This window comes from Caretta caretta, chromosome 3 (genome assembly GCF_965140235.1).
Source record: "Caretta caretta isolate rCarCar2 chromosome 3, rCarCar1.hap1, whole genome shotgun sequence".
Classification (NCBI taxonomy): Eukaryota; Metazoa; Chordata; order Testudines; family Cheloniidae; genus Caretta; species Caretta caretta.
Window position 1 is genome coordinate 208,340,018 of NC_134208.1, and position 15,999 is coordinate 208,356,016.

The following is a 15,999-nucleotide window of genomic DNA, read 5'->3' on the forward strand; positions in this document are numbered from 1 at the left end:
TAATTATTTATCCAAAGTGAAACACTTTATGAGGAGCCCCCCATCGGACTATCCCGTAGCCCCGTGGTTAGAGCTGATAGCCCTGAGCCCCATTAAATTAAATTAACACCCCCCTTTTTAATGTATAAGGGGGGTCACCCTCAGAAGCACGAGCTGGAACCCAGGACCTTGAGAGGTGGGAGGGTCCCAGAGCCCAGGCTCCAGCCTGAGCTCAGAAGTCTACCCAGCAATGAAAATAGTCCAGCAGCCCAAACCAGCTGGCATGGGCCAGCTGTGTGGTTTTTTTGCTGCGTAGACATATCCTATCTGTAGGCCTTTCATGAACAACGAAAGAAAACAGAAGTAAGAAAACAGAGATTAACAGTGCACAAAGCATGAATTCACAAGTGGCCTTGTAACTAATACGTAGCTAGTAGATAAATGATAAACAAGGTCATGTGTGATAAACTCCCAGATGCACCTTTGCTTACCAGTACATACTGTAGCATAGGGATAGTTCATGATCTATACAGGGATTGGGTCACAAAATCAACAAGCCACTCATCAAGCGTGCGATACAATGTAGAATGTGATGCGCATGTGTTAGTCTGTTTAGAATAGACCTATCCTCTGATTTACAGTGATGTACTTTGGAGTTGTGATGCACCCTAATTCACCATGCCCCACCTGAGCCTGATCACATCCCATGTAGCTTCATGAAATTCAATAAAGAAACCTCAGTGACGAGTCTCGATTCCAACCGAGTTTTTGGATTCCAGAGAACTGCAGAAAATGTTCTCCCAGAACTGGACAAGGCACTCTGGATAAGCTGAGTGGAAAAGGTGTGAGGGAATCCCAACATTTTGGTGCCAGAACCCAGGACCCTCTTGTCTAAAGCAGGTAAAATACCTTCAGTGATGAGTATCACTGGGATCTCCGCGTCTGGTAATACACCCCTTAATGTTAGGCAGAAACCCTCACAATAAGGGAAGTGGAACTGAAAGCGTTAAAAGTATGAGGAAGCCAGTACCCCGCTGGAGGGTTGGATTAAATCCAACGGCAGACCCTTTGGACTCCCCAGAAAAGTGACAGGAAACTGGGACTGGGTGGAAAAAAGGAACTCCAGTAAGTGGAGCAACATTTTAAAAAAATAAGAAGGAAAAAAACATGTTCTCTCCTAAGAAAAATTCCGTAACGTAAGAGAAATGGGGGGGTAATTTGGATATCTATGGAAAAGAATTATTGGCAGGACACAGAAAAGGTCTCTTGAATGTCACTGGAGCTTTAAAGAATAAGACCCATGGACAACCCTGGAGGAACAGTAATTGTAGCTAAAGAATATGTGCAAAAACCCCACAAAGATAAGCTCAAAGCCAGCAAGAAAAATCGCTGAGAAACATGTCACTTTGGGAGATAGGTAAGTGATTTAAGGAAAAGGTATGGGCAGTTATAAAGGAAGGGTTGCACCATTTAACACTGCATAGCTCAGAGGGAACTAAACCGGTGGGGTTGTGGAGGTGTTACAAAGAGGAAGTAGAAGTGTTAAAAGCTTGGTTTAATAATAAAACCCCATTATATCCATACAACTCTGGATAGTCACGACTGGTGGAACCCTCAGTCAAATGATACAAGGGGGTCAGGTGGTGATTACTGCTAGGTTTTTGTCTCCAGGAGCCTTTAACAGCCACTCTGAAGGAAAATGAACCCTTTTCTCAAAGTAATGGTCTGTAAATAATAAAGTATAAATGACTGCTGCAGGCAGACAGACAAGCTCATCTGACTATGGACGATTTAGTCAAAATCACCAAAAATGAAATAGGGATTTCTATACGGCTTCACTGCTTCTGAGTGTACTAGAATGGATGTAACCTGGGTACGGTTGTGTAGAAAAATAATTCAGAGCAACACAAGGGGAGTTGATCAGCTCAAAGAACAGATTGTAAGGGAAAAAAGGGGGGAAAACACGTAGTAATACTGCCAGTCAGAAAAAGAAAAATGGAAAGTGTTACAAATAGCTCACTAAAGTCTCGGATAGCTGAGCCAGGGAAGAAAAATAAGGGAATAAAACCCCACAAAATAAAACATGGCTAGGGTACAGCAATTATCAGAGCCCAGGCCAAAAGAGTTCGCCTGTGCAAAGTCTTAAATATAAAAATAAAACTGCCGGTTAGAAATGTGAGCAACTTAAATGTGGCATCTGCCATTTACAAAGGGAAGACATCAGGAGTGTAAAACCATTTTAGGAAAGAAGGAGGTTCAGAGGCTCAGTTGGCTAGGCTAAGCCAAGCAAATGTAAAATATTTATTTGGTCTCAAACTGTTTGCAGCACAGCAAGGGACTGCAGATTTTTTTTTAAACTGTTAAAAAGAAAATGTAAAACGTAAGCATGAAATACATTGGCTTTTAAAAGATTCCACTACAAATCTAGCCAAATCTTTCATTCAGAGTTGCAATGCTGACCCAAACTCTGTTGGGGCAGCAGCCAACATCTCCTGGCAGCCTTAACTTTGTTTGTTAACACGTTGGGCACCTCAATGCTTTTACAATGGTTAAACATTTAAAAAAAATTAGGTTATAAATGTTAACTGGAAATTAGTAAATGAAAATAGGGACTCAAAGGGTGGCCAGAACAAGGATAGACGCTGGATCCCTTTTTCAGTAACAAAGCAACAGCTGAAACAGTTGCAGAAAAAATATTAATAATGTATTATATGTATATATAAGTAAATTGACATCACTAATATAATGTTATGGCAAGTGAAAAATGGAAATTACTTATGAAAGCAGTGTGCATTCCTATGGAACATGCAGTGTACACAGTGAAAGGGGTAAAAGAAATGTGAATGTGTTACTTCCGATAGGTTGTATTTTCTTTTTCAGATAGCTGTGTGCTTTGAAAGGAGAAACCAACCCAGCGCCAAGGAAAATCAGTCAATATAAGCAGTGAAGCCCAATCACCATTGGAAAGTGCCACCCAAATTCTGTTTTCTTTTAATAGGTTATTAATTATGGATGATGGAGCAACTTTGAATAATGCCCTTCCCATTCACAAACATGGCAACATTTCCTTTTGAAAATTCTATTCAAAAGTTTTGTTTAACTGTGGTGTAAAATAAATGCCACTAAGGGAATAAACACAAGAATTATATGGTAGAGTTTTGTAAGTCAGAACAAACGAAAGAAAACAAAAAAGATTAAAGTGTTTTAGACTGCAAACAGGTCCATAGTTTAGGGTTAAAATCTACCGGGGGAAATATTGTACAGAAATGTTCAATTTCATTATGTGTCAGTGTTATTCAATTTTACCAATTAGCAGTTACCTAAAGGACTGTGCTCACTGACGTGCTGGCTCACTGATGTGCTCACTGACGTGATTGTGCTCACTGATTGTGCTCACTCACTCACTCACTGGGACAATATAATTAAGAACCGTTGAAAGGACTTTCTGAATACAAATGTCTACTTTAGAATGGTGTAAAACTTTCAAGGGGGAGCAGCAATTACAACAAAAGAAACTTAATAAGACTGTCACAAGAACTGGACTGTTTCCAATTGACATGTCACTCTGAAACCAAGCTGACACAAAGATGCTGTGGGAATGTGGCCAAGCATTTCAACAGAAGATAGCAGCAAACATCTCGCATCCACTGAATGAGCAAAACCAAGAATTCATTAAGCTTTGTTATCTGTATATAATATACATGATATTGTAATTTATTTTAAGGAAGTACGGGATTAAATCACTGTGCTCCAATAATAACATGCAGCATGGGGGATACATGCTATACAAAGTAAAACCAGCCTGAAGTAATATGGAGCAAGAAAACTTGCCCTCTTTTATTTCCACAGAAAAGTTAAAAATGTAGAACAAGAGAGATGACACCAGTCGGTTCGGGATAAGGAAATTAACAAGGGTCCAATACCATGAAGTTAAAACTTAAGTCATTGCAACCTGTATGGTGCAGAAGGAGTTTGTTTTGCCTCCTCAAATATTGTTGCAAACTAATGACTAGGTCTGGAAAGCCCAAGACTTGTTCTGCTGTTTGAACCTGAGAGACACTAACAGGTATCATGCCTTAGAGACAGAGTCGCCAGCATGTGGGTTCATGCTGCCGGGCACAGTCTACAAATTGCACAGTATGGTTGAGATGCTGGGAAGCTGGTGGAGTAAAAACTACCTATGCTGGGAATGGCAAGTGTTGTATGGTGGCTGATGGGGAACACTTCCGGTATGGACCCAGGGAATGTGCTGAATTTGCTGTGGTGATAGATAAAAACACAATATACACACTGTTAGGGGATAAAGTAACTAAAATATAGGGAAAGTTAAAACTGTAGAAGGATGCTTTAAAAGTAGGGTGGCCATATTTCCCTACACTGAATACGGGACACCTGGTAAGATTACTCGTATTCAAGCGAGTCCAACGGCAATCCATCAGAACTATGCAGTACAAACGTTCAAATTAATATCAAGTTGATTGAGCCCCCGTTAAAAAGAAATACTGCATAGTTGGATTGTTTTTATTTGCCTTCTTATCTTTAAGGCTTTAGGGTTCACACAGGGAGAGGTGACATGCACGCCCCACCTCCCCACACACACACAGGGAAGGGGGTGGGATGACCTGGCCTGAGTCTTTGCAGAGCTCATCTCTTCCCCCTCACTCCCCCGTGGCTGGAAGCAGCTTGTCCTTTCCTGCCCACACAGTGTCAAAAGGTAGCTAACACCTCCAGGCTCCTGCTGGCCACTGACATAACCCAGCCACCTCCTGTCCCCCTCGGCTATCGCGTGGGCAAGAAGGGGTTAAGCCCTAAGGATGCATTGTGCACCAGGGCCCAGGGAACCTGACTTCAGGGACTTCAGTGAGCCCAGCTGGAGACGTGGCTCGGCAGGGGAGGGTGCCTAGGGGACGGAGCAGCCCCATGCTCTGTGGGGCCAGGACCCAAGGGGTGTGGGGTGAAGAGGGTGCTAAACCCCTGTCTGGGGAGCTGCTGTGAAGCTGCAGGTTCGGAGCATGGCCAGGTTGGAAATCGCTTCCCGCCATTCCAGAGGTTAGCTGAGGGGTGGAGAGGTTTCCCCGTCCCAGTACCATGCGGGGCTTTGGCACCTGCAGGGCGTGGCTCCTTCTGGCCAGTGCCCCGGGCCAGAGGGTCTTGGGCTTTCCCGGGGTGCCTGCCCAGCCAGAGGCAGTGGGGGAAGGAAAGAGCCTGCCGGCCAGGCTGCTGGTTAGCTGAGCGCTCAGACCAGGAGCTGGTTCTCTGCACAGCGCTGGGAGAGGGACACGCCCTGCCGGGCGGGATATGGAGGAGCAGCGGGGCTAGGGGGGGTGAAGGGGCAAAGCAGGGAGAGGACAGTGAGAGGGGGAGCACATAAATGGCCGCTGTGTGGCACCTACCCACACTCATCAGCCATCACCAGCCAGAAATGGGAAGGGAGGCAGGGCCCAGCTGGCCAAGAGCCAGCATGCAGCAGGGGCTGCGCTGATGCACCAGCAGGGGGAGTGGCTGTCCCCACGTGCTGCATCTTCACCCCATCACCAGCCTTACACACCCACCCTCATCATCGACCACTGGAGCCCCGCCACTCACTGCTGGCGGGTGGGCGGCTGGCGAGCAGGGATCCGGTCAGCAGCAGGACCCGCCAGTACTGATGGAGGGGAGACAGAAAATACTGGACAATTGGCCTGTTTCTAAGAAACACTTGGGACACCTGCAGGAGGGCTTAAATACGGGACTGTCCCTTTTAAAACGGGACATCTGGTCACCCTATTTAAAAGTAGTATTCCTCCCTTAAGCCTGGATCTTAAAATCCCTATTTGTAATAGCTAGGTAGTCAAGGCTACTGAACGTGATACATTCAGTAATGAACTTGTAATTCATCTGGCTTAGGGAAGAGAAGAACTAAAACAAGGAGTTAGTAAAACACACTTTGGAACAGTTGGTACCCACCACCCAGCTCATAACCAACCAAAATAATGAGATAGGCACCATCATTGTGGGAGCAGTTAACCCTTTGTTGGCTATGAAGAGTAGGAAGCCTCCACCCTGTATGTAATTCAGATAGTCAGTTTACTTTTAATGGCTGTACAATTAGTAACCAACACTGCTGTACTAAAAAAGAAAAAAAAAAGGAGTGGAAATGCAGGCCTTGTGTGAACAATGAAAGAAAACAGAAGGAAGGAAACAGCGCTTAACAATGCACAAAGCATGAATTCACAAGTGGCCTTATAAATAATCTGTAGCTAGTAAATAAAAAGTAAGCAGAAGAGTCATGTGTGACCAGCTTGCAGCTTTGCTAACTAGCACATCTTGTAGCGTATGGACAGCTCATGATCTATACAGGGATTGGTTCATAAAATCAGTAAGCCAATCATAAAGCACGTGATACAATGTAGAATGTAATGCTCATGTGTTAGTCTGTTTTAGACTAGGTATATAATTGGATTTATAATTATGTACTTTGGTTTGTACTTGTGGTTCACCCTAACCCACCCTGCCACACCTGAGCCTGCTCACCTCAGGTATAGCTTCATGAAATGCCCATAAAGAAACCTCAGTGACAAGTCTGGATTTCAGAGAACTGGAAGAAATGTTCTCCCAGAACTGGACAAGGTGCTCTGGATAAGCCGAATGGAAGAGATCTCAGACTTTGGAAGCCCAAGGCTATGCAGAGCATTAACAGAGCTCTGTGCTGAAAAGTTGAATGTCACAAACACACTCTAAGCTAGGCTGAAGGAGAAGGTTAGAGAGAGTATGAGCAAACTTGGCCTCCAACCCTGGCCATGGCAGGGCAAGTGTAAGATCACACACAGCTGCTGGAGAAAAGAGCAGTTGATTACCAACTCATTTCCATCTTACCTTGCAGCTTCTTCAGGACAGCCACCTCCATCTTGAGGACCTGTTTGGGCTGCTGGGCTGACTCCACTTTCAGGGCCACGTTCTCACGGGTCAGGAGATCCATTGCCTCATAAATCTCACCAAAACCACCACCACCAATCTTCTTCAGCTAAACAGAACACAAAAGCAGGGCTTAGCACAAATAGGCAAGACCACGTCTGTCCATTTACCATCTCACAGCAGGAAGGAGCAGGGCACCAGCCCCTTCACTGTGCAAGGAGGTACTGGGCCCGCTCCCCAGGCTGCCTGCGACGTGACCACGTGTCACAATCAGGACATGGGTGGTCTGAGCTAGTGGTTAAAGCAGGAGTTAGGAGAGTCAGGCCGGGTCGGATACCAGGAGACCAGAGGACAAACCGAGGAGAATTGAGTGCCTGGAGGCAGGCTACCAGGAGATCAGAACCAGGACACAAACTTGAGAGCTGAACCACAGAACTGTGGTTTCCGTTTGCCAGAAGCTGGGAATGGGTCACAGAGGATGGATCATTTGATGATTCCCTGTTCCGTTCATTCCCTCTGGGGCACCTGGCATTGGCCACTCTCGGAAGACAAGATACTGGGCTAGATGGATCTTTGGTCTGACACAGTGTGGCCGCTCTTATGTTCTTAATGACAACCAGAGTCAGGCCGGGTTGGGATACAAGGGAGTCGAGTCACGGGAGGAGGAGCACAAGCAACACAGTTCTCCCAGAGCAAAGCAGATCCCAGCTGTATGGACAACTTCCTGTTCCTGCGCTTATATGGAAGCTGTGGACCAATCAGGACCCCCAGCATTCTGCCAATCTGGTGCCAGGACTGGAGTCCTCTGTCTAGGTTCAGCTGCTGTCTTAGCAGCTGTTAGCAGGTAGCAGATTGGAGCGTATTGCTCCTAAGAGTCCTGTGGATATGGGTCCAAGACCCATGGTCCCTGATACCACGCGTTCTCTGCCCAGGGAGGTAACAGCCCAGCTTCCCAGCCTCTCTGCAATGTGACCACCCCATCAAAGCACAGGAAAGTATTTGCCCAGCTTCCCAGTCTGTCTGTTATGAGCAAGAGTGGAGAAGGAAAAGGTGGCTTTTAGCCATCTTTGTGTTCCCTCAGTCTTGGGCTGATTTGTGTCAGGCCAGACCTAGCACAAGTAAGAACAGACTTAAGTCTGTTCTAACTTATGCGAGCTGCCCATGGCCCCATCCATTCAACATCTGGGGGTACCCCATTTTCCCTGGACATGGTGAAGAGAAGGCAATTTGCAGGCCATATACTGGAGCAATACATAACACCAACATTACTAGCAGACAGGACACAGACTCCAGTGAGAACCATCTGGCCTGGGACTGCCAGTTCCTTTCAGCTCCACTCTATTCAATGGAAAGGAAATAGCTGTTCACACGGGAGCTTCCCTAGCTCTCCAATACCATCACTGAAAGTGTGAGGATCAAGAGTGAGCAGGGCATGCTGGGATCAGCCTTTCTAGGCCACATCCCATATTAATAATACTTAACACATATATCACACTTCCCAAGACTATCTGATTAAACCTCACCAATGCCTTGGGAGGAAGGTTCATGGTATCCTCATTTTACAGATGGGGAAACTAAGGCAGGCTTTCAGGGGCTAAATGACTTGCCCGAGACTATCTAGTAAGTCAGTGGCACAATGGGGAACAGCACTCAAGATATCATGATTCCTCATGTTATTCTCATTCTTCTGTACCTTGTAGAATAAGGGAAGGCATAGACTCCATAGCTCAAGTTTGTGTCCTGCACTTAGGCCACCTCTCTCCTAGCAGAATAAATGGATGAGATCCTAGACAGGAGAATCTTTTCCCTCTCTAGCTAGCCTAGTCTTGTTAGACATCACTAAGGGGAGAAGACTGTAGAGCTAACAGGCCTAGCCATCAATGCTGCTTCCTTGTTTCACAGACAGTATTGGGAGAGGAAAGCACCTCTGTAGAAACAAGGCCTGGTAACACACAACCCTTGAAAAATACTCCCCTGGGCTCCTTTGAAACAGGCTCTTTAAATCCTGAGGCTGTTCATTCCGAGCGATCATTAGCATTGCCAGTCACAAGAATAAAACACGAGCAACCTTGCTGCTGTCTGGATAGAGTTTGTATTTCAGCCTGCAACAAGAACCAACCCATTCTGCTGCTGGACACCCTCACAATCACACCCAATGCTTAGAGCTCTGCCCTGGATGCCAAGCGTAAAAAAGTCACAATACTATCCTGCCAGCAATCACCAGTCCAGTCCCTGCTCTCGTAGGCAGCCCTGTCAGATAACCCAACCCGTAACTTATCAAGATCCATCTTAAGGCTGGTTAGGTGGTTTGCCCCCACTCCTCCTAGGGGGAGGCTGTTCCAGAGTCTCACTCCTCTGATGGCTACCAGGCTTAATTTGCACTCCCTCTGGCATTCCATCCATGAAAACGATCAGGAATGAAATAGTTCGTGTCAACACTGAAGTGTCATTGTGGACACGCCAACAACATTAGAGGGGTTGGGGGAGGTGTCCACATCTCAGTCATTATTTCAACATATCTGCACATGCAGTAAAACCTCTCTGCATTGATTACATTTGGTTCATACGTGGAAGGTTTTTCTTTGCAACCACGAGGGCTAGACACTGATTTTTAAGAAGTAAAAGCTTAGATTCTGTACACTCTGAATGTGTCATGTGGATCTCTCAGGGTAGCCAGTCTCTGTGGATAGACTAAGCCCAGTGCCCCTGGACCAGAGCAGGTGAATCCAATCCAGCCAATTTAAGAGGGCTGAGCTACACCTATAAAGAGCTGCTAGTGGGCAGTCAGAGTGGGAGATGGACTGAGACAGATTGTGCCCTGGGAAGGGGAAGCCACACCAGAGTGGAACAAGGGGCCAGGGCCTCAGAGAAGCAGCCCTGAGCTGCTCCAGGAAGGGAGAAGAGCTGACTGAAACTGAGAATCTGCCAGGAGCAGGCATGCCAGAGACCCCAGGGAGAAGAGGTCCTGAAGCCCAGGGCTAAGGAATGAGTTAAAAGTCTGTTTTTTTCTGTTTGTTTGCTAACCTCTGTTAAGAAAATACACCTCCTGGAAAAGGACCGGGCGAGGCAGTGCATGCTTTGAGACTGGAGAGAAACCTGGGATGGTGACAATGGGTCACAAACACATCAAGCCAACGGGACACAGCCTGTGGCCATGTGTTTGATCTCCTTGCTCTGATGGCTACTACAGGCAGATTTCACTTTTATCCACATGCTGTAGCAAAGAATAACTTTAACCTCATTTTCGGTACTGAAGGAAGAAGCTGAGACTCTCAACTGAGTCCCAATATTACCTTTGGGTTGTCTTTTTTTTTTATTAAAACTAAGGCCATCATAATAAGCTGTTGGCCTTCCCAAGGGCGATATCTCTCTATCTATTTTTATGGAGAATTCCCCATGGACATAAAAATAGTTGAGACAACCCAGCCCAGAAAGAGCTCAAAATACTGACTATGATAGGGACAGAACTGGCTGCACCCTAAAGGTGCTCCCTCCAGAGCCACAGTGAGGCATGGCACATGGGCACAGGGAAGCTTACACTACCTCAGTCACTTAAGTCATTTCCTTGCACCATTAAGGGATTCTGCTGTTCCCAGCAGAATGCCAATAAGCAGGAAAAAAACCACTCCGGTGCCCTGGGTGCTAAAGAAACGTACGCACCAGTGCATTCATTATCACCCCTGCAAACGTACACAAACTGCTGCCAGCTCCCAGCCCTCCTTTTTTGAGCTCTGTTATCCACTCAGTCTCCTGTTCTCTGGTTCCACTTCCACGCGCAGCCCTCTACCCAGCTGGTCCCATCCCTGCCAGCAATGCCGACACCAGGCGTGCAGTGTGGATCCTGTGTCAGCATCCACGGGAGGGCTGGAACTGCCTCTCCGCCTCATTTCAAAGCTGTGCTGAAAACGCACTTACTCTCTAACGACAGCCCCTTTGAATTGCTCCCCACCTGGCCTTTCTATTTAATGTTGTAGCTGGCAGAGCACCTGGAAAGACAGTTTTGTAGGAAAGACCATAAGCAAAATGAAATTGAAATATATTGCACTTCCTTTTCCTTTTGGTTCTTCCTCCCTACGGGCCCAATCCTGCCATCCTTACTCAGACAGGGCTCCCATTCAAAGGGGTGATAAGTAAAAATTGCATAATTGAGCCCCATAGAACTGGCAGAGAAGAAAAAGGATTTTTGAAAACACCCCTTATTTTGTTCTCTTTGGCGGGTTATCTGCAAAGGAGAACACAATTTGGATTCAGGCCCCTTTTGCTTCTTCACAATGAGTAGAGAAGCCCTGAAAGGGAATTGGGGTTTGATGGGGTTAGGGTTTTTTTCAGTTTGTATCTGCTTTGGAAATATCAGGACTCTCAAGTCTTGCCCTCCCTGTCTGTGCTGGACATCTTCTTGTAGGACCAGACAACTGGACAGAGACCTTGCTCTGAGCTGACAGGCCAAGGCTGCTGGATCTTTAACAAAGACATCACTCTTCCCCATGGTTTACTTATATTATTCTATTAGATAGCGGCTAAATAAATAAAAAGCATTTGAAATTTAACTGAAAATCTTTCCCTCCGATTGCTCAGATTTTACTTCCTCGCTCTCTGTGATGTCACAACCATGCTAGTTCTCCAATTATCCCCACTCTTCTGGCAAAAGCAAGTTAGTCAAGACCTACATTTACTATGTAAAAAAGTTGCAGAAAAAAGCAGACAGAAGGATAAAAGGACAACAATAATTCCTTCCCCACTGTAGGTCACCTTTAAGTCTCACCCGATGCAGTAATACAAAGCATTTCGTACAATGCACAAGGGGCCAGTTTATGCCTGCTAAAGGAAACGTAATTTTAAATTTTCTAACTTGAGCACACATAACATCTCAACCTTATTGTTACATCACCAATTTTGTTGCACCGAAGGTATTTATTTAAAGTCCTTTCTGACAAAGCACTAAAACAAAACATCCCAATGCCACGGCTGTGTCCTCCACTGAATACCTGCAGAGCAGCAGTTTGCAGTGACCCACAACATGCAGTGCTGGTGCCAAAACAATATACAGAATAAATGGAGGTACACAAAGTAAACAGGTAAACAGGTACGTCCATTTCTGCCCCATTCAACACATGATATCAAAACCAGGGCTGGTCAGAACCGGAAAAAGACAGTCAGTGAGGGGGGAAAGTTTTATTTTCAAGATTTTAACAGGATATAAAAAAAACAGACAGTATCAAATAAATCCAAAGGTGTCAAAGATGCATATGCCCCTATAAGTAGCTAACCCTGGGTCTTTCTAGACAGAGGAGATGCACCCAGGAGAGACAGCTGCTCACTAGCACAGAAGTAGGTTCCCTGAGCAAATACCAGCATGTCATGGTCCTAATGTGTAGGCCAAGGCCGTAAAGCATCAGGTCTGCATGTACTTCTAGTCCTCCTGCAAAGCAAACCTTCCACATGTGACCTGAGAGTCCCCAGTACAGTGATGTCTGACTGAGCCTGTGGAAAACCTGGAACAAGAACTCTAAGGGGCATGAACTCTTCGGCCCTTCCATTAATCTCACTGGAGCATTAATGCTAGAGCCTAATGACGACATTTGATGATCAGCCTTCACTAAGTGCTGATCATTTTAGTGAGGCCCTGGGGAAGGGAGGAGGGGGGAAGCCCCTGGTGTGGAGGGACGGGGGGGATTAGGAGTTGTAGAAGGGAAGTGGACGCAGAGGAGACACAGCCAGGAAAGGGGGAGACAAACAGAGAGGAGGATGGCAAAGGAAGAGCAAACACCTAAGACAGAGAGGACCAAACGGGCAGGATACTCCCGCACTGAGCGATGCTGAGTAGGACAATAAAATGCGGAATAATAAATAATGAAGTTTACTTCAGAGACTGTATTCTCCCCGGATCTTTGTGCAAATCACATGTTGGAACTGGGTGAGAAGGGACTTGGGGGTGTCCTCTGTGGAATGAGGACATGTCCTCTGTGGAATGGGGGTGCAATCCTGATTTCATACTGTGCCTCACAGACTATTAGGGTTGCCAACCCTCCCGGTTTCGCTGGGAGTCTCCCGGAATCAAGTCCTATCTTCTGGAGGCTACTGACGCCAAACCGGGAGACTTTAGGTGCTAAAAGTCCGGCAGCACAGTGGGGCTAAGGCAGGCTTCCTCCCTGCCCTGGCCCTGCGCCACTCGGAGAAGCAGCCAGCACATATCTGCTGTCTCTGGGCAGGGACCAGGGGGGTCCGCGCATACTACCCTCGCCTTGAGTGTCGACTCTATGTCTCCCATTGGCCAGGAACTGCAGCCAATGGGAGCTGTGGGGGGTGGGGCCTGCAGGCAGGGGCAGCATGCAGAGACCCCTGGCCCCTCCGCCTATGGGCTGCTGCTGGAGGGACATGCTGGTCTCTTTCTGGAGCCACCCAAGGTAAGCGCCGCCCCCCTCGCTCCCTCCCGCACCCAAACTCCCTCCCAGAGCCAGCACCCTCTCCTGCACCCCAACCCCAACCCCTTGCCCCAGCCCTGAGTACCCTCCTGCACCCAAACTCCCTCCAGAGCCCTCTCGCCCTCCTGCACCCCAACCCCCTGCCCCAGGCTCAGCCCAGAGCCACCTCCCACACTCCGAACCCCTCAGCCCCAGCCCCCAAGCCCAGAGCTGGCACCCCCTCCTACACCCCAAACCCCTGCCGCAGCCCGGTGAAAGTGAGTGAGGGTGGGGGAGAGTGAGTGCGGGTGGGGCCTTGGTGAAGGGGTGGGAAGGGGTGTGGCCTTGGGGAAGGGGCGGGGCAATGGTGTTTGGGTTTGTGCGATTTGACAGTTGGCACCCCTACAGACCGTAAGTTAACAGGGAATTGAGCCCTATTCACCGCATGAGTTTGACACCCCTGGCATAGAGAGAGACAAGCAAATTGGCCAGAACCAGAGCAAGACCCGAAGACAAAGAAGGAAAAATAATCTGGAGCAGAAGAAAGGAAGGGAGGGTTTCACAAACAACAGATGGTTAAAAAGATACATACATTAAAAAGCAACTGACAACGTCCTTTAGGTCAGCAAGGTCCCTGCGAGAGACGCCAAAATCATTCTTGCACTTCATGGCCTGTTACGATTATTGTGAGACAAGGTAACAGCAGCAGCAGCACAAGGGAAATCCATTTGTGCTTAAAATTCAAGGCAAAGATCATTCAAGGGAATGAGGTATTGGCCCCGACCTGTTTCTATGTATCTAACGTGTGGCAGAGTAACAGCTTCATTTTCTTTCCTGTCTCTGCACAGAAATGCTAGGAAAGTGCCTGGGATTAAAGTCTCCAGCAGCCTAAACCACTGACATCTGCATCTCACTCAGCCGATCCCAAGTATAAAAGGAACCGAATACCCACTCCAACCAGGGCTGTATTCTACAAGATGCAAAGCTGTCTGGGGAGGTCTTTTAAAAGATCCATTTCAGCTTCAGATTTCAGAAAGCTCTCAGCCACTCTCCATCAAAGGTGCAGCAGTGTCCAAGCATTACCTGCAGCCGGTATCTTTGACTAAATGAAGGTTTCAAGGTCTTTGGACAGAAAACAAGAGCACCATTAATCACATCAGGAGCAGCAGATCTGAAGCAATTCTGGCGGAGTTAAACACAGTGCTAAAGAAGTCTAAGCTTCAACATGCATCAGTTACAGGAACAGCCTGCAAACCACCAGCTTCTTATTATGTTCTAGCTTGGGGAGAAAGCCCCTCAAGATCTTTTCTCTTTAGCTCCCTACTAGTCCCCAGAGCTGGTCAGCCTTGCTCCCTGAATGAGCCAGGGATGGGGAGAGGGACAGAGGACAGGACTGGAGAACTTCTTCCTGACACTGCTCTACTGGTTCAGGGCGTGAATTCAGCACGCTGCACTCTTAGGAGGCCACCAGGCTGGAACCAGTAGTTACCAGCAGGAGGTGAATTGCAAAGCAACCCTGAACACTGTACCGACATCAGCAGTATGCACTGACTATCCCTGCAGCCAGGATGGGTTAGGAGTTGGAGGTGAAAGGATGGTGCTCACGGCTCACTGCTCCTCTCCCTGGCCTCAGTTGGGGGGGCCCTCAGGCATCAGGCCAGTACCTTCCTGGGTGGAATTATGCAACTCTCCCAATCTCAGCTGAGCCCTGGGCTCCAGCACCCCGTGGCTCAAACATGCTTACCCAGCTGGTTCAACTGGGTTCAGTGCCTGCAGTTCCTCCTTTTGGGAGTCTCCTTACACCACTGTCCTGTTCATTTTAGCAGTAGGAACGGCACTGAGAGCATTAAATAAACCATTTTAAAAAAAAAGAAAGAAAATTGGAGAACCAATTCTATTGTGTACAGCTGAGGAACCCCCTAAGATGGGTCATCAGCAGGGCTTGAAGCTTCACATCCCCACTACTACCTAGGTACTAGCCTATGAGTCTAGAGGACTTTGCTGGGCGGTTTACAACCTCTCTCTATATATCTATGTAGGATGTTGGAGATTAGGAATTCTGAGCTCTGTCTCTTACTGATGGGCTGGATTGCTGGATTCATTGGATGAGGTTTTCTGGCTTATGCTGTACAAGAAATCACACTTGATGGTCCCTTCTGGCTTTAAATGTGAATCTATGAATCCTTGGGTCTGAGGAGGGAGTCTGTCTAGTGGCTAGAGACAGGATAAATGTGACAACCAGAGTCCAGACACCCTAAGGGGAAAAGAGGGGTTCTGAACCCCAAAGAACAAGCAATTGAATCAACAGGCTTATACCATGTGATTGTGTATAAATATGTCAAGTCTGGTGTTTTATGAAAGCTTGTCATGCTCCAAACTTGATGTTCAGTAAGAAATATGCATACAGGTTATGGCTATGAATATCTGCATGTCTAGAGATTTGTAATTGTAACTGCGGTGCGACTACAGCATTGCCTCACAGAAGGGGGTGAAGTAATCAGGCCGGGGGGGGGAGGCACCTCCCAGGCTAGTTGTTTACACAATACCCATCCCTTGTCCAGCCAGAAAAACAGAATATTGAACCATCAAAGTTCAACATGGAAAGACATTGATAAGAAAAGCAAACCCAAGTCTTGGAAAACAAAGAAAGAAGGGAGTTTTCCCCCCTCCAATAACCATGAGTCTTTATGCCAGGAGAAAGGAGGGGGAGAGAGGGGAAAAAAGA

General features: G+C 47.0%; 1 protein-coding gene across 4 annotated transcripts in view; it reads right to left on the reverse strand.

Annotated features, from left to right (window-relative positions):
* The window catches only part of TTBK1 (tau tubulin kinase 1), a 154,693-nt gene that overhangs the window by 95,088 nt on the left and 43,606 nt on the right, over nucleotides 1-15,999 (reverse strand). For all 4 annotated transcript variants that reach the window (XM_075127284.1, XM_075127285.1, XM_075127283.1 and 1 more), the window contains one exon: nucleotides 6,835-6,982. In XM_075127284.1, coding sequence (XP_074983385.1) covers nucleotides 6,835-6,982 — 148 coding nt within the window. The remainder of the gene's footprint in view (nucleotides 1-6,834; nucleotides 6,983-15,999) is intronic.